The following is a 25,264-nucleotide window of genomic DNA, read 5'->3' as shown; positions in this document are numbered from 1 at the left end:
GCTGGCTAGTAATTTCGTCCTATGGATATAAAATATCTACACCATATTTTGTTTATCCACTCCTCAGTTGGTAGATACTTCGATCGTCTCCACTTTTTGGCTGTTATGATGACTCTGTGAATATTTGTGTACAACTTTTTATGTGAGCTTATGTTTTTTTAATTCTCTTGGATGTATTCCTAGGAGTGCAATTGCTGAATCATAGCATAAAACTCTGTTTTACTTTTTGAGGAACTGCCAGACTATTTTCTGCAGTGGCTATACTCATTTATAATCCTATTAACAAGGCCCGATGGTTCCAGTTTCTCCTTATCCTCCTGTCCTCGCCAACACTTCCTACCTCTGCCCACCCTCGTCAAAGCCATCCTGCTGGGTGTACAGTATCTCAAGGCTTTGATTTGCATTTCCTTAATAACCGATGATATTGAGCATCTTCTCATGTGTTTATTGTAAATGTTTATATATTCTCTGGAGAAATGTCAATTCGAATCCTTTGCCTATCTTTTAATTGAGTTATCCATCTTTCTGTTGTTGATTTATGAGAGTTCTTTATATATTCTTGATACTATGCCATGATTAGATATATGATTTGCAAGTATTTTCTCCAACTTTATAGATTGTCTTTTCACTTTCTTGGTAGTTTCCTTTGATGCACAAATTTTTTAATTAAAATAAAGTCCAATTTATCTTTTTTTGTTGTTGTGCTTTTGGTGTCATATCTAAGAAACCATGACATAATCCAAGATAGCAAAGATTTACATCTATGTTTTTTTCCTAAGAGTTTTATACTTTTAGCTCTTCCAATCAGGCCTTTGATTCATTTTGAGTAAATTTTTGTTGGTAGTGCAAGGTAGGGGGATAGCTTCATTCTTTTACATCAGGATGTCCAGTTGTCCATTACCATCTGTTGAAAAACAATTCTTTCCCCTTTGAATAGTCTTGGAACTCTTGTAAAAAAAATCAATTGACCATAGATGTATGGGTCCAGAGGCTTTTTATAAGCAAAATAAAATATTTGTTTGGGATGACTTAATGCCTGGTTTCCCAGCAGGAGCACTTTTGACATGTTGGCCTGAATATTTATTTTTGGGGGGTCCATCCTGTGTACTGTAGGGTATGTGGCAGCATTTCTGGCATTTACCCATTAGATTCCAGTAACACCCACCACGGTCATGACAATCAAAAACGTTCCCAAACCTTGGCAGATGTCCTCAGAGGAAGGGAATCAAAAATGCTCCCAGTTGAGAATCCCTGGTGAACCACTGGTTTTTTTGCCACCCCCTTGGTAGTTTAAACTAGATGCAAGGCCTTGGCCATCTTTGTCTGTTCAACGGTAGAGAGCAGGTGTCCCTGCAAGAATGTCAGAGCAGATGGACATGAAAACTAGACTGACTCACTGACCTGAATTCCTCTCTCTGGTAAGGGTTCATCTCATTGGACGAGTTCAGGCAGACTTGGAAGCTGTTCAGCTCTCATATGAACATTGACATCACAGATGACTGCATCTGTGACCTTGCCCGGAGCATTGACTTCAACAAGGATGGCCACATCGACATCAATGAGTTCCTGGAGGCCTTCCGCCTTGTGGAGCAATCCTGCCCAGAGGGCGATGCCTCAGACTGCCCCCAGACCACAGACCCTGAGGACGGGGATGGCAGCAAGCCAAGCACACAGTAAGAGCAGCCTGTGTCCATCTCCCGTGGTGCCTCAAAACCAAGACTGAGCTTGTCCCTGCAATAGCTCCCTTACTTTCCAGAGATTTGTGGAATTTTACTCTGAGAAATTGCCTACCAGTGTGCATCAGAATCAGCTCTGTGTGTGTGTGTGTGTGTGTGTGTATTTAAATATGTAGCTACCCTATCCCTAGCTCAAAAGTTTCACAGGGTAAGACCCAGGTATAAATATTTTAAATTCTCAAGTCTACCCCAGTTAAGAACCACTGATAATTCAATCCCCTCATTGTTTTCATTTTTATGCCTTTTAATTATTGTTTTGAAAATATCTTAATCGTAAAGGAAAGTTATGAGAAATTTTGCAGTCCCATGACCCAAACGTGGATTCTTTCCATTACTTACTTTTTCTTGTTATACTATAGTTTTTATATAATTTAATGTTCTTTTTTAAAAAAATAAACTCACATCTACTTGTAAATACTTTCCTGTGTTGCTACATAGTCCTCGTGATTATTAGTTTAATGGCTACATGATTTTCTTTCAAACAGGCGCACTGTAATCTGTTCAGCCATTCTCTAGTTGTGAAACATGTACCTTGTTTTTAGTTTTTCATTATTATCCATAACACTGTGGTTAATAATTTTGTGCATATAGCTCATTTTACAAAAGTCTTTGGAATTTTACATTTTCTTAAGATAAAAATCCCAGAGATAGATCACTTGGTCACAGAGTATCATATCAGTCTGTAAGATTTCTTGTAAGGAATTGGCTCACGTGATTGTGGAGGCTGAGAAATCCCAAGACGCACAGTCAGCAAGCGGGAGACCCAGGAGAGCTGACCGTGGTGTGGTCCTGGTCCAAGTCCGCAGGCCCAGTACCAGGAGGGCTGATGGTTGAAGTACTAGTCTGAGCCTGAATCCAAAGGCAGAAGACAGATGTCTCAGCTCAAAGATGTGCAAGCAGAGAGAGGGAATTCTCTTTTATTCAGCCTTCTATTCTATCCAGCCCTACAGTGGATAGGATGGGGGCCACCCACATTTGGAGGGCAATCTACTTTACTCAGTCTACCAATTCAAATGACAGAATATGGCAAAGGTGGTGGGTGTTGATCCTGTGATCACATTACATGATATAAAAATGTTTGTTGGTGGACTGGAGCAAAAGATGCTCCTACCTGGCTTGATGAAGCAACATGTGATCTTCAAGGAACCCACAGGGCAAGGAACTTTGTAGGATCTACACATGGCTTCCAAGGGGAGTCTACACAAAGCCAGGGTCTTCACTCATACAGCTATAAGGAAACACATCTGCAAACAACCTGATTTTGCGTGGAAGCAGATTCTTCCAGATGTGACTGAGCTTCCGGAGGGAAATGCAGCCCGGCCAACACCTTGACTACAGGTCTGTGCGACCTTGAGCTGAGGGTGAAGCCATGCCAAACTCCTGGCCCAAGAGACTGTTAGATAATAAATGTCTGTTGTTCGAAGCCACTAAGTTTGTGGTCATCTGCTCCACAGCATAGAAAACGAATACAACTTCCTTCTTGGAAAACGTTTTATTTTCTTATTCTACTACTCTGGAAAAGTCTGGATTTCCACCGGTGAGTACAATCCAGAGAAGAGTTAAGATATTTTAGTGAATACATATGACCCATGTGTTCATCTTGCCTGAATTAGTAACTAAGAGATTAAGTATACTAGTAAATTCATGCTTTTTAAAAAGATTTTATTTATTTTAGAGAGAGACAGCACCAGCAAGGGGGAGCTGCAGAGGAAGAGGGAGAGAAGGAGGCTCCCTGCAGAGCTTGACATGGGACTCGATCCCAGGACCTGGGATCATGGCCTGAGCCAAAGGCAGACGCTTAACCCGCTGAGCCCCCCAGAAGCCCCGAACTCATGCTTCTATCTGTCTGACACATCTTATGCAAACAGCTCAAGTTCAACAAGGTGCTTGTTATTTTCATGTCACTTCATGACATTCCCACTTCCTGGTGATTAAAGGTAAACAAATATTCTGAGCCTTCAAAGGAATAGCTCATAAAACAAACAAAGGAATGACTCCGCATACTGAGATCGAGCTCTCGGGATCTACTCACATCTGGGCAAGGGCCCACGAAGACCACCGCTCTCCAAACAAAGGCAAGTGTTGGGCTTATCAAGGCAAAAGCCACGGGGCTTCCCAAGGGATGGCTCAGTTTAACATGTCCTCGGCTTCTCAATCCAGAATTGGTTGTAGTGGAGCTCGGTTGGTTGACCCGTAAACCCGGAGTTCCTTTCTCAACTGGAGACAGCACAGTCACAGATTCCTATCTGGCTGTTCTGCTCGTTCTAACCCATTTTCTGCAAAGAAGCTACTCTGGTGCCTTTTTTAGGGGCGCTCAGTCTTTGCTGTCTTACACCCTTCTGGCTGTGTGTCCCCAGTGGGGACAAGTCCTACACACACACTCAAGACTCAGAAAAGATGTCCTTTCCTGGTTAGCATAGCCAATTAATAGGGAGTTGTTCAAGGGAGTTTTTTTTTTTTTTTTTCTTTAAGATTTTTATTTGTTTGAAAGAGAGATAGAGTACAAGTAAGCAGAGCGGCAGGCAGAGGGAGAAAGAGAAGCAGGCTCTCCACTGAGCAGGGAGCCCCATGCGGAGCTTGATCCCAGGACCATGGAATCATGACCTGAACCAAAGGCAGAGGCTTAACGACTGAGCCACCCAGGCGCCCCAAGGGAGTTTTAATTTAAAAGGAATTTTAAATTGTGCGAGGAAGAAATAGCAAAATCGTACCTCTAATCCAGTGATGTGACCTTAAATGCTAATTAAAATCATCTGGGGAGCTTTTAAAACATAGGTTGCCAGTGGCCCCACTCCAGACAGACTAAATCAAAATCTCCCGTGAGAGGCCATGCTAGCGGGATGTTTTAAATGCTCCCCAGGTGTTTTGGACGAGCGGCCCCGCTTGAGCTAACTGGGTTACCCTGCAGCAGTGACGGGTGATGACCTGGTAAGACTTTCAGCGCTAGTTGCTCTGGTTTCACTGTAAATAGGAGAGGCCAATTCAGAAAACTAACAATTTAGATTTAAGATTAGGAAAGTGTCAAATACCCCCAAGTAGTATTAACAGACTGACGGAAAGAGATGAAACACATATACTTCACTTGGAGGGTTTTTTTTTTCTTTTTTAAGATTTTATTTATTTGACAGACAGATCACAAGTAGGCAGAGAGGCAGGCAGAGAGAGGAAGGGATGCAGGCTCCCTGCTGAGCAGAGAGCCCGATGCAGGGCTTGATCCCAGGACCCCGGGATCATGACCAGAGCTGAAGGCAGAGGCTTTAACCCACTGAGCCACCCAGGCACCCCTTCACTTGGAGTTGTAATGGACATTCAAAACTTAATGTTTACAAAATAGGCTCCTGTGTTCCCCCCAAAAATCTGTTCTCTTGTGATCTGATTACATGTCAATTTCATTTTACCATTTTCCTTGTGCAAAACAAACCAAAAAACACACAAAACCCAAAAAACTTCTTTTTCATTTCCCACATCCAATCCATCTGCAAATCTTGTGGACTCTACCTTCAAAACACCCAGGATGTAAGGAACCTCTCCTTACTCCTCCATTGCTACCTCCCTAGTCTAAGCCATAGTATTTCTCACTCTCCCCACTTTGTCCATTATCTATGTCACTGCGATTCTCAAAGTTTTCGATCACAGGATCCTTTTACACTGTTAAAAATTATTGGGGATCCCAAAGAGCTTTTCCTTATATGGGTTATATCTGTCGATGTTGACTGTATTAAAAATTGAAACTGAGAAATAGTTAAGATACTTACTGTTTAGAAAGAACAAAATGTCTATTAAATGTTAGCATAAATTACATATTTTTAAACTTTTTATTTTTAAATAATTATAGACTGTAAGGAGTTAAATAATGCGGAGAGATCCTGTGTTCCCATCACCCTCCTCCAACTCACTTCACTACAGTGAATTGTCACAATCAAGAAATTGATAATAAATAACATATATTAAAGAAAATCAACTATATATCACAGAACAGAAAAATAGAAGAGTGGCATAGTTTTAATGTCTGGCTTATTGGAAGACAGCTGGATTACTATATCTGCTTCCACAGGCAATCTGCTGTGATGCAGTTTGTTGGCTGAAGTATATGAAGGAAATCCAGCCTCACATAGATATGTAATTGAAAAAGAATAGAGTATTTTAATAACCTTTTCAGATCATTGTGTGTAACCAATCTTCTCCGATACTACACCAGAATTTTACAAATATAGTTTATAGACAAATATTGACATATATTTGACATATATAGACAAATATAGACAAACAGTTCTTAAACATTAGTAGAAATAAGTAATTTAAGCCATAACCATAAACGTTTCATGCAGGCAACATCATACAGCCAAAGACCACAAGGAACACACCTAAAACTGAACAAAGTTAGGTTTGCTGGATGTTCCAACCCAGCCAGTAGCAGCCCAAGCTGAGAACACATGGAGCAGAAGAATCACCCAGCCGAGCCCCGTTGACCAACAGAATCATGAACTATAATAAATGGTTATTGATGTCCTAAGCCACTAAGTCTCGGGATAGTTGCATAAATAACCCAAAACACTGACAATTCAGGGAATTAAAATTTAGCCATGATAATCAAAATGGAAGGATAATTTTAGGAAGTGCTCACACTTACCCAAAACATTGTTTTCTAAAGATATACTAATATTCTTTTTCTGTTTTGAGATTTTTGACATGTCTTCAATTTGTAAGTATTTTGGGGCTTTGTTGTCTATTAAACAATTATGCCTGCCCCCGGACATAGAATACACATGCAAGTATAATTAATGGTCCATAAATCTTTAACAATCTTTAAATGTGAGCGTTTACTTCTGTAGAACTCAAAACTTCTTTATTTTAATTAATTAAAATTATTTTAATTATTTTATTATTATTATTTTTTAAAATATTTCATTTATTTATTTGTCAGGGAGAGGGAGAGAGAGAAAGAGAGCACACAAGAAGGCAGAGAGGCTGGCAGAGGCAGAGAGAGAAGCAGGCTCCCTGCCGAGCAAGGAGCCCATGTGGGACTCCATCCCAGGACTCTGGGATCATGACCTGAGCCGAAGGCAGTGGCTTAACCCACTGAGCCACCCAGGCGTCCCATTAATTAATTATTTTAATTAATATAATTTAATTAAGTATTTTAATTAATTAATTAATTTTTTAAAAATTTATTTATTTGAGAGAGAGACAGAGAGAGTACAAACAGTGGCAGGGGCAGAGAGAGAAGCAGACACTCCACCAACCAGTGAGCCCAAAGTGGGGCCCGATCCCAGGACCCTGAGATCACAACCCGAGCCAAAGTCAGACACTAAACCAACTGAGCCACCCAGGTGCCCCTGTATTTTCATTTTAAAACAAAGGCATAAAGTTCTCAATCTCAAGGTTATTGTTTTGAAATATTTCCCAGTTACAGACTCAGAGAGTCTTATGAATTCTAAGGGACTTTAGATACTAAGTACAGTCTCAAAACCACTTCCTGGCAGGTGTCTGCTGGGACGCTCCAGGGAGGAGGTCACTGCGCTTAGAGGCTGCCCAGCTCCATTTGGAGAGAGATGTACGTGTTAAGAAGTTCTCTCTGGTGTCCAACATCAGGCGAGTATGAGGATCTGGAGTCAGAAGGTTTGGATTTCAGTTCTTGGCTATGGGATCTGGGAGGTCACCTGTCTGACTCCCGGAGATCCAGCTCTTTTGGGGGCAGAGAGTAGCCCTAAATACCCACATAGGTGTGTTGAGATTCTGGGGGCAAATTAACATAAAAACAGAAGCAGAATTATCTTGACATAACCCTCACCTTAGTCTTAAACTAAATGTTACAGAGCTGAAACTCCTTATTACTAACTGATTATAAACCACTTTATTTTTTCTCCCCAAAAGAAGATAATTTTAGGCATGCATTTCTTTTTGCAAACAGATTAGAGTCATTAATATATTTCTTTTTATCTTAATTTTAAATAGTTCAAGTGTACTCATTTGGGGTTTTTTTTTTCTTTCTTTTTCATTAAATTTATTTTTCTGGCATCTTATATATGGGAAATGATATTGGTTCTTCAATTACAGTATTAAGGTTATGTTTTCTTTTAAAAAAGTGTTCATACTTGGGGAGGGGGGCGCACCTGAGTGGCTCAGTCGGTTAAGCATCTGCCTTCAGTTCAGGTCACGATCCCAGGGTCCTGGGACTGAACCCTGCATCAGGCTCCCTGTTCAGGGAGGAGTCTGCTTTTCCCTCTCCTCCCCCTGCTGTGCTCTCTACCTCTGTGTGTCAAATAAATAAAATCCTTAAAAAAAAAAAAGTGTTCATACTAGGACACCTGGATGGCTCAGTTGGCTAAGCATCTGCCTTTGGCTCAGGTCATGATCCCAGGTTCTTGGGATTAAGTCCTGCAGGAGGCTCCCTGCTCAGGGGGGGAGTCTGCTTCTCCCTCTCCCTATGCCTCTCCTTGCTCATGTTCTGTCTCTGTTTCTCTCTCTCAAATAAATAAATAATGTTTAAAAAGTATCCATACTTACCTGGTAGGGGAAACACCATGATCACAAAGGTGGTTTTCCCAGGGCGAGACTTATCCATTGCACAATGGATGTGCTGACTCTTGCAATTTCCCCAAATGGAGGAAACGCTGCATAATTTGTGGTAATGGGGGACTGCATTCATACTGTCCCCTAAAAAAAAAATAAATAAATAAAATAAAGCATCCACAGAGTTTGGGAAACACTGGCCTTGCAGAAGAAGTCTAAACTCTATGATCTAGTCTGTGTCCACCTCTGTAGTCTCAAAACTGAGCAGCTTCCCCAAACCTTTCTAGCCACTTGGATCTCCGTATGATCCCCCAATTATACTCTACCTTTCACAGTGTTTCCTGGATCCTAAATGGCCCATGTCCCCTTTGGCCCAGCCTCATTCTTCAAGACCCCGCTCAAATGCCTTCTTCTCTGTGAAGCCTTCCAGTGACCCGTCCCCTCCTCAGCTGCTCACCTTGGGTTCCTTCCGGTGGAGCTGGAATCACACCGTCGCAGCAGTGACTGGCTTCTGTCCAGCCTTCACTACCTCCTTAGGAGCACAGGGCAGGTGTCATGTCCTATTCGCCGGATGTCGCTGGCAACCCGCCAGGCACTAACTAAGCCCTCCACAAATATCATCTGAGTTAGTGAACATTAATAAAGGCCAAAAATATCCTTGTTTCTGAACTGGAATCCACCACCAGCTTACAAATTCAGCATGAAATATCTCTGGAAGACTCATGGTCAGGAAAAAAAAAAGAAAAAGGATCACAGTGAAGTCAACCTAGTCATGGCAACAAAAATTCCTTTTAAAAAAAAAAAACACAAAGATTAAAAAACAGCTACACAAAGATTTTTACTTAGGTGATGACCTGGTGGTATCATGAGGACAGGGACACAGGCAGTGTACGGGCCTGCTTAGCCTGAGGGAGTCATTTTGCCTTTATGCAGTGAACTTAGATTGACCCCACCCCTACCAGAGGAACTTACTTGCAAAGCCCAGATACAAGGGCGGGTCAGGCCAAGTGGAGCCACCCAATCAGTGGGGCACGCATATATCTACTAGGGTAAATTGAAATTCAATTGGCCACCGGTGTGTAACCTAGCATGACTGTGCAGTTTTCTCTGTGTATTGCAATCTCATTGGCCACCTGTGTATAGCCGGGCTCAACCACCTCTATAAAAGTTAGTCGTGAGGCTGGGAGGGGCCCTCTCTTTGTAACAGACAGCCCCCACCCCTCAGTTTGATTCTCGATTCTTGGTGCGAAATAAAGCTTTGCTTGACCTTCGCTTTGTATCAGTCTCACTCCTTTGATTACGGACCCTAACAGGCACCCTCCAACATTGTTGGGGAAGGTGTGCCCTCGTGAAGAAAGGCTCGTTCTCCGGACTTGTCATCCCACTTGTAGATGACAACCTCCAGAAACACTGGGTCCTACAGACCCCGCACGAGAGACTCACAGGGCAGCATCGCTTCTAACGGAGACACACAGCAAACCTCCCATCTACCCGGGAGTCTGTCAGTGAGGGACTGGACAGACCGGTGCTGCGCACCCCCTCCGCCTACAGAAACACCCCCCACACCCCCCCCACGCCCCCCCCCCAGCACTGAAGAGAATACTCTGCAGTCACGTTCCCTGTCCCGCTCCAGCGGTGGGTCCGGGGACCTCACCGGTGCAGTGGCCCAGGAACACCATGAGCGACATCCTGCGAGCACTCTTACCGCCAAGGCTGCTATCACTCACTGTCCTCTGAGGTTTTCTAATCCTCCTGGGACAGTTTCGGAATTGAAAAAAATACAATAAAAATACACGTCTAAAAACTAAAAAGGGGCCTCCGCGCCTCAGTAAATCTTGCTTTTCACGCCACCAGGTGTCACTCTGAGCAAATGCCCTGAGTCTCCACCGCCGTGGCCAGAAGGTGCTGTGGCTCCTGGTCCTTCCGCCGGAAACCGGAAACCGTGACAGATCCCGTTTGGGGGAAGGCGGACTTCCGGGAAGCGACCGTAGAGCTCCCGGCGCGGGGTGGCTGCGTCGGGAAGGGGAGACAGGGGAGCGGACTGGTGAAGCCTGGACCTCGGGGAGGCTGGGCCGGAGCCCGAAAAGGGATGCTCGCTCGCCCGGCACCGCCCGCAGCTCCTGCTCACGTCGGCCGTAATCTCCGTGCGTGTGGGCCTCCCTGACCTATGGTCTTGTCTCCAAAATGGCTGCCTTCAGGCAAGACCTTCCAGCGCCCAGCAAGGAGTTTTGGAAGAGGCACAAAATCCAGGTGGAATCTGACCAGAATCTGACCAAATTTCCGGCACCTACTAAATTACAGGAGCTACGAGGCCCACAGGAGGGTGCCAAAGGACAGCAGGAGTGTGTCGTCCAGCAAAATCCAGGATGGGGACCGTCCCGGACAAACGACCTGGTTTCTTCAAAAATAAATTATGAAGAGACAAAACAAAAAGAGAGGAAAGGGCCGCCCTCAGATTAAAAGGGGATCAAGGTTCATATCAAGCAGTTGCAGTGTACTTGTACTGATCCGATCCACTTGGATCCCTGATCAAAGACACTGTAAAAAAAAAAAAAAATCAGAGATGTGTGACTACTGACCAGGTGTGTGATGATGTGAAGGGATTATTATTCATTTTTAGGTATGATAATGATTTTGAGATTACTTTGCTTTCAAGTCTTTAGAGAAACATACTGAAATATTTACTGGGATTTGTTCCCAAATAGGAAGCAGTGGATGAGACTATAGATGAAGTCACACTGGCCCTGAGTTGATCATTATTGAGACTGGTTGATGATTACATGAAAGTTAATTATACTGTCCTCTTTACGTTCTTTGTTTGAATTTTTCTGTAATAAATTTGAAATTAGACATCAGTGTTCAGGTAGAGGGAGCAGGTTCCACACTGGCCAAAGCAAACAACCAAAGGAGATCTCTAAGGCACAGCTGGAACTAGAGGAGAACCATCAGAGTCATGGAGCTTCTGAGTGGACAGGAGTTGAATAAACACAGTTGATTCATTTTGTGGGAGTGGGGGGAGGGGAATCACCACATCTCATTCAGCCTCAGTTTCCTCATCTGTAAGATGGGCATCGTACAACAGTATTTTCCAGGGGAGGAAATGAGAGAAGCATATGAAAGAGTGTTCTGAACACAGGGGACATTGGGAGATGGAGAGGAGAAGGGAGTTGGGGGAAATTGGAGGGGGAGAGGAACCATGAGAGACTGTGGACTCTGAGAAACAAATGAGGGTTGTGGAGGGGAGGGAATGGGGGGGATGGGTGAGCCTGGTGGTGGGTATTAAGGAGGGCACGTATGGCATGGAGCACTGGGCGTGGTGCATAAACTATGAATCTTGGAACACTGAAAAAATAAAGTTAAAAAAAAAAAAAGAACTGAAACCCATAGTAAAGTACTACCCAGGTACTAATAGTCATTTATGTGATAATCCTAGCTCATTTATTCACACACATGTTCCGTAAATGTTTATGGGATGCCAGAGGCTGTGTTAGGCACCACAAATACAAACATGACAGGTTGCTAGCTCTGCTTTGTCTAATTCAGTGTTTCTCAACCCTGGATGTGCACTAAGGATCCCAATGGCTGGGCATCACCCCAGAACAATTGAACCGGAATCTCAGTATGGGTCCTGGCATAGGGATTTTTAAATTTTTTAAGTTTCACAGGTGATTGATTCCACTGTGCATCCAGGTTAAGAACACTTTGCTTGATCTTTGATCAAGGAAGGGCAATGAGCTGTCATTGCAAAGATAGGGTCTTGGTTTATGTGGTTCTCAGACTTTTAATGAACGGAGGTGTCCTCTAGGTGTTCACTTCCTGGAAGGACAGGCTTTGTCCAGCTCTAGAGCCGTGCTGTCCTCTGGCCACATCTGACCTCCTCATTTGACACAGGAGTAAGACAATTCTGGATATTTCCCATGGAATCTCATGTTGGGCTTTTCTTCCTTATAGGGAATTTTTCTTCTCTGATTATAGAAGCTTTTGGGTTTTGTAAACTTCCCAGTTTCAGGCATGAGCAAGAGAGACGGGTCAGAATTCCTGAGTCACATGCCGGGTCAGACCTTTCCGAGTTTGCACCCCTGAGTCATGCTAAACACTGAAACCACGGGACTGGAGGTAGGACAGCAGAGAGCCTGGCCGCACCATTCGACCCAGCACAGAATTCCCCGGCAGCAACTTCCTGTTCCATCTTCCTGTTTGTTCTCTGGAAGGAGAGAAGCAGGATCAGTAGAAATGCCTAAGAAAGGAAAGAAAATCTTGGTTAGGAAAGTAAAACTTCCTAGAGACAAGATAAAATAATGTTGGGAGAGCAGAGTTCCTGACTCTCCAATCTCTGTAGTAGAGGTAGGAGTTGTAGAAAACCATGGAAATAAAGATTGACTTGCAGTGGTGTCTCACTGGACTTCTCTTTACACATCCAGGCACCTTTCTCCCTCAACACACAGGTTCAAATGCAAGCACCTAGAGGGATCTTCCTGGGCACAGAGGAAGCTGAAGGGGAAAAAAGCTCACCTTGTAAAATCACAGATGCTAAGTGAAATCCCAGCTCTGACCTTACCTTCTATGCGGCCTTGAGTAAAACGCTCAAATATTTTCCTATCTGTAGAGTAGGGTTCGTGATAGTACCCACTTAATAAGTTTAATAAGATTAAAGAAGATAAAACTTGAATGCAGTTAGGTGACGTAATGGATGCTTAGCACAATGTCCACTGAATAATAAACTATAATTAAGTTTTTCAGAGGATCTACTGCTGGAAGTCCCCTAGGCCATTGTTTCTTATACTTCTTTGTGCATATTGAATCACCTGGAGACCTTGTTAGAAGCATATTCGGGGCACAGAGTTCTAGTTTGGGAAGATGGAAAAATTCTGGAGTGGGGTGTGAGGTTGCACTACAATGTGAATATACTTCGTGCCCCTGAACTGTACATTTAAAAATGGGTAAGATGTCTCTGCCTACTTGTGATTTCTGTCTATCAAATAAATAAATAAAAATCTTAAAAAAAAAAATGGGTAAGATGGCAAACTTTATGTACATTAACAATATATTAGAAACTTTAAAAAGTAAACAAACCACACATTCAGTAACATTTCTAGCGAGCTCCCAGGCTGACGATCTGGTTTGAAGACCACCCTTTGGGCAGCAAGTTCCTCTAAATAATGAAGCCCTACCATCCCATTCACGCCGCGCTTTATGGTTCACATAAGGCATTTCTATATCTCTAGTCTCTGTGACCCCCACAGTAACAGCACATGCAACAGTAGCTAGAGCAAATGTGATTCTTCCTCACCTGCAGACAACACCTTGATCTTGGTAGTAGGGCTTAATATAAAATCAGGGCTGCTTCTTTATATGGGCAGACAGGATCTTGGGGGACTCTCCAGTTTTTGCTGTTTTGCTGCATTTTTTAGGCCAAGTCTCCCAGAAAAATGCTTCCTACATCAATTTAGGGCTTTTCTTCACCATTTATGTGTGTACTTCAGACTACAGATGGGCCCTGTGGCCCAAATTGGGAATATTTGGGTTGCCTGGGTGGCTCAGCCTGTTAAGCCTCTGCCTTCTGCTCAGGTCATGATTGCAGGGTCCTGGGATCGAGTCCCGCATCGGGCAACTTGCTCAGCAGGGAGCCTGCTTCTCTCTCTGCCTGCTGCTCCCCCTGCTTGTGCGCTCTCTCTCTCTAACAAATAAATAAAAATCTAGAAAGGAAGGAAGGAGGGGCGGACGGACGAACTTGGCTTCACCCCTTGGGTACTTGCCTTCCTCCCAGTCCGGTAGGAAGCATCTCAAACATTTTCTTTGTATCTACCCTTTCACTGATAGGACACATGGAAAAGTGCTGTGTCATATCTCTTGAGCGTGGGGCCTGACAGCATTTGCTGAAATTCTTGTCTAGTTGTCTAGACAACTTGTCTGGTTGTCTAGACAACTAAACATTCTGTCTGTTTGTCACTGCTACGAATCTGCAAGTGAAAACAGAGCTGGGATCTCCCCACTACCCTGTGTGAGCCGCACAATTTATGACGCCCCCAAAACATCAGTTCTCCAAGCATATCCTACTTAAGCTGGCTGGAGTGTCTTCTCCAGAGAGCTACAAATAGGGCCCTAATTAGTGCATTGGCTAACAGCTGTTTTCTGTACCAGACATTCATGCAAATTTAGATTTGGGTCTGTCATTATTGTACATCTTTCCTCAGAGTAACCTGCAGTAATATAACCATTTCCCGAGCCACTGGGAACAAGTACGTGATCCCTGGGCAATCCTCAATCGACTCAAGAGTAAGTTGTCCTGTCTGCTCTCCCAGTACTAGAAGGAACCGAACTATTGTGGAGGCCAAAGTGCCTGCCGCTGCCCATCCCCCTGCCCATAATAGGTACCATAGCAACCAGCAGCAGTATGAATTCTCAGGGGTTTCAAATCTTAAAAGAAAAGAGGCAGGATAGGCACTTCCGGATTCAAGTCTCTTAGAACAGAGGCTCTTCACTTTAAAATCGTCTGGGAAGGCAATTGTTTTTTACAAATATGAGGCCTGAGCCCCATCCCAGATCAACTGAACCAGAATGTCTGGAAACTGGGCATCATCAATTATTTTAAAAAGCCAGTCTAATGTGTGGTCATGTTGAAAACCTCTCCCTCAGAGAGTTTCTGCTTTGTTTTGTCTTATTTTTACCTTGCTCAGTGCAAAAATGGTAGTCGAAGACAAAGAGGCTGGAACTGTGATCATCAAAACATAAGATGCCAAGGTTTTTGTTCTTTTTTTAAGGATTTTATTTATTTATTTGACAGAGAGAGATCGCAAGGACGCAGAGAGGCAGGCAGAGAGAGAGAGGAGGAAGCAGGCCCCTGCTGAGCAGAGAGCCCGATGCAGGGCTCCATCCCAGGACCCTGAGATCATGACCTGAGCCGAGGGCAGAGGCTTTAACCCACTGAGCTACCCAGGTGCCTCCACCAAGGTTTTTTAATGACAAAACAGGAGCCCTTGTGTCCGAGCTAAGCAGCAGTTTGAACCACGGCAGTGATGTTGCAGGTGTGTTTGCCCCCAGAGAGGGGATGATTTGCTCCCGGTAAGAGTTCGAATCAAGGGCCGCCTGCCACCCGGTGATCCCTGGATTGCTGACCTGCCGCTGAAGGGAAGGCCCTGGAGGGCAGGAGAGCCCCGTGAGCCTCGCTCAAGGAAGTGGTTACCAAATATTGGCTGACACATTGAATTTTGAAATAAAAAGCATTTTAACTATAAAAGAGATTTCAGAACTTAAGTCTCTTTTCCTGAGAGATCAGTTGGGAATTAACTGTACAATGAAGTATTTGGCCAATATAACAGAACTCTGTGACGCGATAAATGAATTTGCCTAAAACTTGAATTCTGGATTTTCTGTAGCCTTTTCCGCACCACACTCTCCTCCATCAGGAAGACTGTTTGGACATGCTTTAGAAAAATGACATCCCCAAAGACAAAAGGTAAAACCACACAGCTTACATTCCCTAAATCTATTCTCCTGAGTGGATTTAAAAAAAATTTTTTTTTAATTTTTTCACTTTGAGAGAGAGAAGAGCGGGGGGAGGGGCAGAGAGAGGGGCAGAAACAGACTCCCTGCTGTGCAGGGACCTCAACGGTGGGCTCGGTCCCGGGATCCTGGGATCATGACCTGGGCCAAAGCAGACACTTAACCGACTGAGCCACCCAGGCACCAGCTCCTACATTGATTTAACGCCATATTTAAAGCTTAGAAGCAGGATTCTCCAAACCTGGACAAATATCAGCTTTGTAAAATGTGCTGAATCAGGATCACCAAGGATGGGGCCTCGGAAGTTGGAGACAGCGTGCTTACTTCCTCTTGCCGCTGTAGCAAATTACCACACTCGGTGGCTTCCAGCAACACAAATAATTGTCTTCCAGTTCCATAGGCCAGAAATCCCATCTGAGTATCGCTGAGTGAAGGTCAAGGTCTTGGCCTGGCTTCCTTCCTTTCTGGAGGCTCTGGGGGAGAGCTCGTCTTTTCCAGTTCTCGAGGCCGCCCTCATTCCTTGGCTCACGGCCCCTCCCCCTGCAGCCAGCAAGGGCAGGACGAGCTCTCCCCATACCACTTTGCTCTGATCCCTTTTGCCTTCCTCCTGAGCTCCTCCGTGTTTGAAGGCCTTCGTGATTACCCTGAGCCCATCTCGGTAAGGCAGGGTAAGCTCAGCATCTAAGGTCCTTAACTTAATCACGCCTGCAAACTCCCCTTTGCAACATAAAGTAACACGTTCACAGGTTCAAGGGATTCATGTCTGGACTTTGCGGAGGGCCATAATTCTGCCCCCCACTCCCACAGGTGGTTAAAACTCCCCAGATTAGTCTGAGGACTGTCACTTGGGAACCACTGCTGGAGTCAGACTCTCTCCAGGCCACAGCTCTCTGTCCCAGCCTCGATCTCCTTTTGCTGAGATTCTCATGGTTCTGGCCCCAAAAGCATTGTCACTCCTGCCTCCACACTCCATCTCAGTGGAGAGCAAGACCATCAGGTGATTTTAATTTATTCTCTCACAAATACGTCTTATCTCTGATTCACTTTCCCCATTTTACGTAGAGAACAATTTAGTTCTGAGCCCTTACTAATCAATAAATGTCTCTTTAGATAGAATTCAGTCGGGGATTAGTTAATATAATACAATAGTCCCTATAGTTTCTGTCAGAAAATTTATCAGTAGTCCATATATTTAAGAATTTAAGTTGAATATTCAAATTTTAAAAAAATATCCTTTTTACCTGGGATCTTTTGGTTGAAAAGAACTAACTCTTGTCCATTCACATAAGCTGGTGAGGGGGGGAGATTTCTTATAAAGATAGAGATGAACCAATTAGAGAGCTGGAATCAAAGGGCAGAAAATGTAGTAGTTTGGTATCATTCACCTTGGAATTGGAGAGAAAAGAGAGATCTCGTGATCCAATGTCATCCTTAGAATATCAGCATTAGAATGACCTCTACCCTAATGTGGTGGTCCTCTCAGTACTACCCAACAAATTCTTCTCACTTTGGAATAAATGGTTCTTGCAAGGCTAGTTTAGTGGCGATGAACTCCTTTAGCTTTTGCTTGTCAGGAAACCTCTCGATCTCTCCTTCAATTCTGAACTTTGCTGGGTAGACTATTCTTGGTTGGAACTTTTTTCTTTGAGCTCTTTGACTGTATTATGCCATTCCTTTTTATTGCCAAATAATATTTCATATTGTGGCTATACCACAAATTCTTTACCTGTTCATCAGTTGATGGGCGTTTGGGTTGTTTCCACTTTTTGGTTATCATGAATAATGCTGCTACGAACATCTGTTTACCAGTTTTTATGTAGATACATAATTTTTAATTCTCTTGAATATACAGAGGAATGAAATTGCTGAAGTGGTGTGCTTTTCTATATAGTCCAAATTTTCTGAGGGGCCTATGTTGGTTTTATGAGATGAAATAAATTTTGTTGAAAAATTAAGTGTGCCCTTATCTTTTCATTTTGAGAACATAGATTAGCAATCTAAAACAGCTTCACCTCCCCCTCCTAGTTCTCCAATGCTTCCTCCTCCTCCTTCTTATTCTATTAAGTTTTTTATGAAGTGGCTTCCTGACTTAGTCATACCTACTAAGCTCAGGAAAACCTACCTTTGTGCCAGCCTTGGCAAGTTAGCACCCAGTGGCTTATAACACTAGTCTAAAACCACCAGAAACACATCAGTGACGCAAATGTTCTGTACCTCCCACTGGATTTCCCAAGTGGTGGCAGAACAAAACTTCAATCATCCAAGATCATTCTAAATTACACTGATATATCATGCCCGCTTTTCTGAGTGGGTAGAAAATCTTTTCATGATTGAGTTGTCCCGGAAAATTAGTTAGAAACTCCATTCTCAGTCCCTGCTTTAGTCTGTTTGCATACTGCTAAGGGTTGGCCCCACACATTTTCTCTTGTGCCAAACCTGTCTTCCCACTTAACTATATAAGTCTTGGTGTCTTCTAATCAGCTAAGGGACACTGTTTGCTCAAATGCCCCCTAACTATACGATGTTCTACTGGAACATGGTTCTTGGCACACTGGCTTAGAAGCAATGAGGTTCCATAAAAAAATCAAAAGACGCATGCAAAGACCACTGCAACATGTGACAGATAAAATTTTCCATAAATGGATAAGGAAAATATATGCTACACAGTTCTTAAAATGAGCATCAAAAACACTGACAGAAATATAATTTGACATAGAGACATGTGATAAGGCAAATAGAGTTCATCATTAAAATAGAATCCAGTAGGTGTGTGTATGTGGATGTCCACTGTATTTTTTTCCAACTCGGCTCTATGTTTCAAATTTTCCATAATAAAATATTGGGAGGTGGAGGAATTGGATTAAGGTGGTCAAAAGGTACAAACTCCCAGCCACAAGAGAAATTAGTACTGGGATGTAATGTAGAGCATGATGACTATAGTGAACACCATTGTGCGCTATGTTCGAAAGTTGTTTAGAGAATGGATCCTAGGAGTTCTCAACACAAGGAACTTTTGTATCTATATGAGATGATGGATACTAACTCAACTTATTGTGTAATTATTTCACAATATATGAAAGTCAAGTTATTACAGAGGTACACCTCAAACTTATTCAATGTTATAATTTCAGTTACATCTCAATAAAACTAGAAAAAAGCACTCTATGTACTTTTCCCTATCTTTTTTTTTTTTTTTTTACTTAAGATTATATTTTGATGATTACTTCATGGTACTCTATAGAAGTGATCTCTATGCTTTTTTATAGCTGTGTGAGTTGTAATAGGAAGTTTATCTTATAAATGGGGAGGAGGGAGATTGGCTCAGAGGATCCTGAGACCAGAATCACACAAGGAATTACATAAGGCTTGGCAGAGGAATGCTTTCACTGAGCTCTTGGTGTCCCAGGGATGTTACTTCAGACTGAATAGCCCAGACTTTGGTAAAAATGCCGCAGACACTGAATTGTTCTGTCTGGAACACGGAAGGAAAACCTACAGATGTGGAAAGTATAGAACTTCTCTGAAAGGAAATAGATTTTTATCCTGTCAGACGTACTACAGCAGGTGATGAATGGATTTTTGTTGAAGGAGGGAAGAATTTTCTTCTTCTTCTGGAATTGAGTTAGCTAGGCCTGGACTCTGAGATAAAGAAAATCTGATTTTCTTTGTAGGAACTGAACTGATGTTGAGCGGGTAGAGACAACATAGGGGCTGAACGTGGACTGGACACCAGGGGCCTGACTCTCAGGCTAGTGATCCCTCCATCTACCCAGGTCGGATATCTCTGCCTCCCCACTGAATGAGATGGCAGAACAAGACATCTTCTGTAAATGCATGATTCATGCAAACTTCAATGGATTTATTTTAAATCTATTAAGTAGAAATCCTCAAGGTCTATCTCCTAACCAGACTAATACATCATGGTACTTTGCTAGGTGTTGCAATTATTCTTCCTCATTGTTCATTAACAAAACCCTAGAGTCTCCTGAAAGAATTATTCATGCCTCAAGAATAACCACAAAAATGTACTGTGAGCACAGACAAGGGTCTTAGCCCCACAAAGAAGGAGACATAGGCCTACAAGGGAAATCCCAGCCCTATGTAAATGAAAATCATCAGAACTCATGTCTTTAATGTGCTGATATTATACGTCATTAGTATCTGTATATATAAATATCTTTTGATTACCCAGATCATGTGAAAAACGAGGCTTCAGGGTAAGCATAGTGATTTCGGACATTTCATTTTTCCTGGTGTACAAGGTAATACCATTTTAATTATCAATTATATTTTCTTATAAAAGATATGGATAACTGGAGAGGCTGAGAATTAAAGAACTCTAATTTATTGACCATAACATTTTAATTTACTTTTTTAGTCATGGCATATGTTTTTATTGGATTCTGTAAATATTGTCCCATATAGTCACGTGTATACATACTTTAACTATGTTATTTTGACGTTTGTTCTGAGATATAGTAGGACTTTAAAATAGTGACTGAAAACAAATTATAGAAAAATAACAGCGACAAAAATTCTATATAAGTGAATTTTTAAGGTTATTTTTCAAATGCACATTTTTCTTGCCCTCTTCAATATTTTTAGCAATGTATATAAGGAGAATGAGGTGACCATGAAGGATGTAAGCCTTCCTAGCAGGCAATAGTATTTACATAAACTCAGGTCTTCATATCATCTTCTTGAAGGCTCTCCCCATTTCAAATGTTTAATGTTTGAAGATGGATTTTTAATCAGCTGTTGGCAGTTTTGCTGAGTGTGTATTCTCTTCTGGTATTTTGCAGATCTAAGACTGGTTGGTATATGTTCTTATTTTCTGTCTTGATTTGTTTTAAGATTACATTTATAGCCTTCTTTGTGAAAAGTATTTCAAATGGTAGAATTTTTGTAATAAACACTTACTAAGAATGACATTTCTTACTCACAGAAATGAATCAGTTTATATATTCTTGAGGAAAATTAGAGTATTCTGCTTAATGAGAAATATAGCAACTACGTTTATCTTCAAAAAGCCTGATCTTGGGGCGCCTGGGTGGCTCAGTGGGTTAAGCCGCTGCCTTCGGCTCAGGTCATGATCTCAGGGTCCTGGGATCGAGTCCCGCATCGGGCTCTCTGCTCAGCAGGGAGCCTGCTTCCCTCTCTCTCTCTGCCTGCCTCTCTATCTACTTGTGATTTCTCTCTGTCAAATAAATACATAAAATCTTAAAAAAAAAAAAAAGCCTGATCTCTCTTCTCTTCCCTCAAAACAATACAAAGAGACATTTTGTATATTTTTTAAAGGCATATTATAAACACTTAAAAAATTTTCTTGCTTTCATAGGAAATGAAAATGATTGAAATGAAAGTTGCCATGATACAGTTGAAAACAGAAAAACCTTGTATTGATGGAAATTTACTAATGCATCAAGTAAAATATCTACATTATAATACAGGGGTGTAGACAGGGCAAATACCCTCTTCTGAACTGATATTATACTAATGACATCTACCTATCAGATTCACTGTAAGAATCAAATGAAATGATAAACATTTTAAAATACATTTTTAAAAAGTTTTTATTTATTTATCTGAGAGAGAGAGAGTGAGCGAGCACGAGCCAGAGGGAGAGGCAGAGGGAGGGAGAAGCAGACTCCCTGCTGAGTGGGGAGCCCGATGTGGGGCTTCATCCCCGTCCCGAGCCAAAGGCAGATACTTAACTTGCTAGGCGTCCCCCCAAACTGTATTTTTATAAGCAGTTAATAGAATAGAACAATGTTATTTTTAAATTATTAGGAAAATATTCCTGCCAGGCATTAAATGTTTTATACTGTACTCGCATGCGTGTGTGTCTGGGGGGGGGGGTGGTGTATGATGTAGACCTTAAACTAGGGTACGTGCCATTCTTAGGATATTTAAATCATGATCTATATTCCAACTGCTTAATGTTCTCCAGGATCTCTCATCTACACATCCTTTGTTTTCCAACTGAACGATCTGTAGCCAAGCTCCTTAGTAACAAGCCTGATCTGTGGTCATGCAACCTGAGCAGGAAAGGGCTTCCTATTTTCTAAGTTAAGAAATAATACTCTTGTTTTACTTGTAGATAGAGCTGAAAGATGAAAGTGGCGATTCTGATCACTTTCCTTTTGGTCACAGCTCACTGCACACCAGTAAGTAACTTTTTAATGTCTCTTCTGCCAATCAGCCTTGGTTTAGGCATTCCAAACTTTTAGCTATACTCCACCGGCCACCCCCCAAAAAAGCTATCCTTGGAGTCAAAACTATAATTTCCATTTCAAGTCTCTCTGGAGCTGAAATCAGGTCTTTTCAACCCATTTTAAAAGATCCTGTTAGAAAAGCGAGAGACTTGAGTCAAGCACCGTGGGCAGGCTCTCCTGACCCCGAAAGAGGAAGGGGACAGTGATTCTCAGTCTTGGCTGCACTTTGGAATTCCTCAGGAATCTTTAAAAAATCCTTATACGTGCCCCCCACCACCACCATCTGACTTCATTGGCTGGGGCGTGAAGCAGGCATGAGGATTATGATAAATGTCTTGGACAATTATGCTATGGGGTTGGCAAGGCTGGGAAGCAGCGCCGGAGGGAGAGGCTGTGGGGGCAGGTTCAGCAGTGGTTGCTCCAGAGAGACCCCAATAGAAAGACGCCATCGGGAGCCGGTTAAGCAAGCCTACAGCTCCTATTACTGCAAACAAAGAAGGGAGCAGGCTGAGAGAGTTCTCTAAGTCAATATTCCTGGTACTAAAAATGTCTCCTGACGCGAACACGTGCAAGGTCCATTCACTCATTCTGGAAACAAAATTTTCCTGACCGTCCAGGAGAGCAGGTGACCACGCCAGGTGCTGGGATTGTGCAATCACAAGACTGAGAGCCTCCAAGGAACTCAGGGTCCAAACTGCCTGACTTGTTGCTGCTTGTATCGTAACTATGTCCTCAGTCTCCAACTCTGCCTCTCAATTTTCACAGATACGAGAACGTCATTCTGCAAGGCCCTATCATCCTTTATTATGCTTGAAGGTAATTGCTTTTTATTTTAATATAAATTTAAAATGTTTGCTGTCTCCAGAAAGATATGATATAGGGAGAAAATATTGGACATTTTGAAGAAGTAACATTTTGGGGAACTTAAAGTATGATTATAAGATTTTTATCCAAGGTAAACACTGAAAACCTTAGGTGGAGAGCACAGGAAAGAGCCTGCTTGGCGTAGCTAGGAATGGGCTGTCTGGAGGCAGACCTTGCCAGCTGGGGTCATCTCCCGTGGGCCTGGTCAGCTCTGGTCCAGGGGAACAACACCCGCTTTAGTATATGTTTTGTTTAAATTCTTTGGAAAATTAAGGGATAACATAAGTCATGAAACTTTTTCAAGTTTAGCATAATCTAATTTCAATACAAATCAATTAATTAGAGCCCAGAAATTACCAGAACGTTTTGTTTTGCAACGTAATATTCTATCTCTACTTTTCAGAGGTTCCATCAAGAATGATCCTATAAACACTATCACTGCTTCCCCAGTAAACTGATTGGTATACATCATTGTAATACTCGTAATTCCTCATAAATTTTACATGGGTTCATTCCTTTTTTAAAAAAATGTTTAAATTTTTAAATAAACATATAATGTATTATTAGCCCCAGGGGTACAGGTATGTGAATCGCCAGGTTTACACACTTCACAGCACTCACCAAAGCACATACCCTCCCCAATGTCCATAACCCCACCCCCCCTCCCAATGTCCAAACCCCCTCACCCCAGAAACCCTCAGTTTGTTTTGTGAAATTGAGTCCTTTATGGTTTGTCTCCCTCCCGATCCCATCTTGTTTCATTTATTCTTTTCCTACCCCCCAAGTCCCCCACATTGCATCTCCACTTCCTCATATCAGGGAGATCATATCATAATTGTCTTTCTCCGATTGACTTATTTCGCTAAGCATGATACCCTCAGATCCATCCATGTAGTCACAAATGGCAAGATTTCATTTCTTTTGATGGCTGCATAGTATTCCATTGTGTATATACACCACATCTTCTTTATGCATTCATCTGTTGATGGATATCTAGGTTTTTTCCATAGTTTGGCTATTGTGGACATTGCTGCTATAAACATTCGGGTGCACATGCCCCTTCGGATCACTACGTGTGTATCTTTAGGATAAATACCCAGTAGTGCAATTTCTGGGTCATAGGGTAGCTCTATTTTCAACTTTTTGAGGAACCTCCATGCTGTTTTCCAGAGTGGTTGCACCAGTTTGCATTCCCACCAACAGTGTAGGAGGGTTCCCCTTTCTCCACATCCTCGCCAGCATCTGTCATTTCCCGACTTGTTAATTTTAGCCATTCTGACAGTGTGAGGTGGTATCTCATTGTGGTTTTGATTTGTATTTCTCTGATGTCGAGTGATGTGAAGCACTTTTTCATGTGTCTGTTGGCCATCTGGATGTCTTCTTTGCAGAAATGTCTGTTCATGTCCTCTACCCATTTCTTGATGGATTATTTGTTCTTTAGGTGTTGAGTTTGCTAAGTTCTTTATAGATTTTGGACACCAGCCCTTTATCTGATATGTCATTTGCAAATATCTTCTCCCATTCTGTCAATTGTCTTTGGTTTTGTTAACTGTTTCCTTTGCTGTGCAAAAGCTTTTGATCTCGATGAAGTCCCAATAGTTCATTTTTGCCCTTGCTTCCCTTGCCTTTGGCGATGTTCCCAGGAAGAAGTTGCTGCGGCTGAGGTCAAAGAGGTTGCTGCATGTATTCTCCTCAAGAATTTTGATGGATTCTTTTCTCGCATTGAGGTCCTTCATCCATTTTGAGTCTATTTTCATGTGTGGTGTAAGGAAATGGTCCGATTTCATTTTTCTGCATGTAGCTGTCCAATTCTCCCAGCACCATTTATTGAAGAGGCTGTCTTTTTTCCATTGGACATTCTTTCCTGCTTTGTCGAAGATTAGTTGACCATAGAGTTGAGGGTCTATTTCTGGGCTCTCTATTCTGTTCCATTGGTCTATGTGTCTGTTTCTGTGCCAGTACCATATGTCTTGATGATGACAGCTTTGTAATAGAGCTTAAAGTCCAGAATTGTGATGCCACCAACTTTGGCTTTCTTTTTCAATATTCCTTTGGCTATTCGAGGTCTTTTCTGGTTCCATATAAATTTTAGGATTATTTGTTCCATTTCTTTGGGAAAAATGGATGGGATTTTGATAGGGATTACATTAAATGTGTAGATTGCTTTAGGTAGCATAGACATTTTCACAATATTTATTCTTCCAATCCAGGAGCATGGAACATTTTTCCATTTCCTTGTGTCTTCCTCAATTTCTTTCATGAGTACTTTATAGTTTTCTGAGTATAGATTCTGTGCCTCTTTGGTTAGGTTTATTCCGAGGTATCTTATGGTCTTGGGTGCAACTGTAAATGGGATTGACTCCTTAATTTCTCTTTCTTCTGTCTTGCTGTTGGTGTAGAGAAATGCAACTGACTTCTGTGCATTGATTTTAT

The 25,264-nt window shown here is 42.3% G+C and overlaps 1 protein-coding gene, 1 long non-coding RNA gene and 1 other non-coding gene across 3 annotated transcripts in view; 2 read left to right on the top strand and 1 right to left on the bottom strand.

Annotated features, from left to right (window-relative positions):
* The window catches only part of PPEF2 (protein phosphatase with EF-hand domain 2), a 32,954-nt gene extending 30,818 nt beyond the window's left edge, over window positions 1–2,136 (top strand). The window contains exon 17 of the mRNA XM_032334606.1: window positions 1,424–2,136. Within this exon, the coding sequence (XP_032190497.1) occupies window positions 1,424–1,677 (254 nt within the window). The 3' untranslated portion in view covers window positions 1,678–2,136. The remainder of the gene's footprint in view (window positions 1–1,423) is intronic.
* Window positions 2,137–7,112: 4,976 nt separating this feature from the next.
* On the bottom strand, window positions 7,113–8,960 carry LOC116584078. The gene is made up of 3 exons (XR_004283054.1): window positions 8,707–8,960; window positions 8,244–8,393; window positions 7,113–7,472 (listed from the first exon to the last, which is right to left on the bottom strand). It is a non-coding gene; the product is annotated as an uncharacterized LOC116584078 (long non-coding RNA).
* Window positions 8,236–8,396, top strand: LOC116585466. The gene has a single exon (XR_004283651.1). It is a non-coding gene; the product is annotated as a U1 spliceosomal RNA (small nuclear RNA).
* Window positions 8,961–25,264: the final 16,304 nt, after the last annotated feature.

This window comes from Mustela erminea, chromosome 2 (genome assembly GCF_009829155.1).
Source record: "Mustela erminea isolate mMusErm1 chromosome 2, mMusErm1.Pri, whole genome shotgun sequence".
Lineage (NCBI taxonomy): Eukaryota > Metazoa > Chordata > Mammalia > Carnivora > Mustelidae > Mustela > Mustela erminea.
This window is presented reverse-complemented; position numbering and strand designations above follow the sequence as displayed.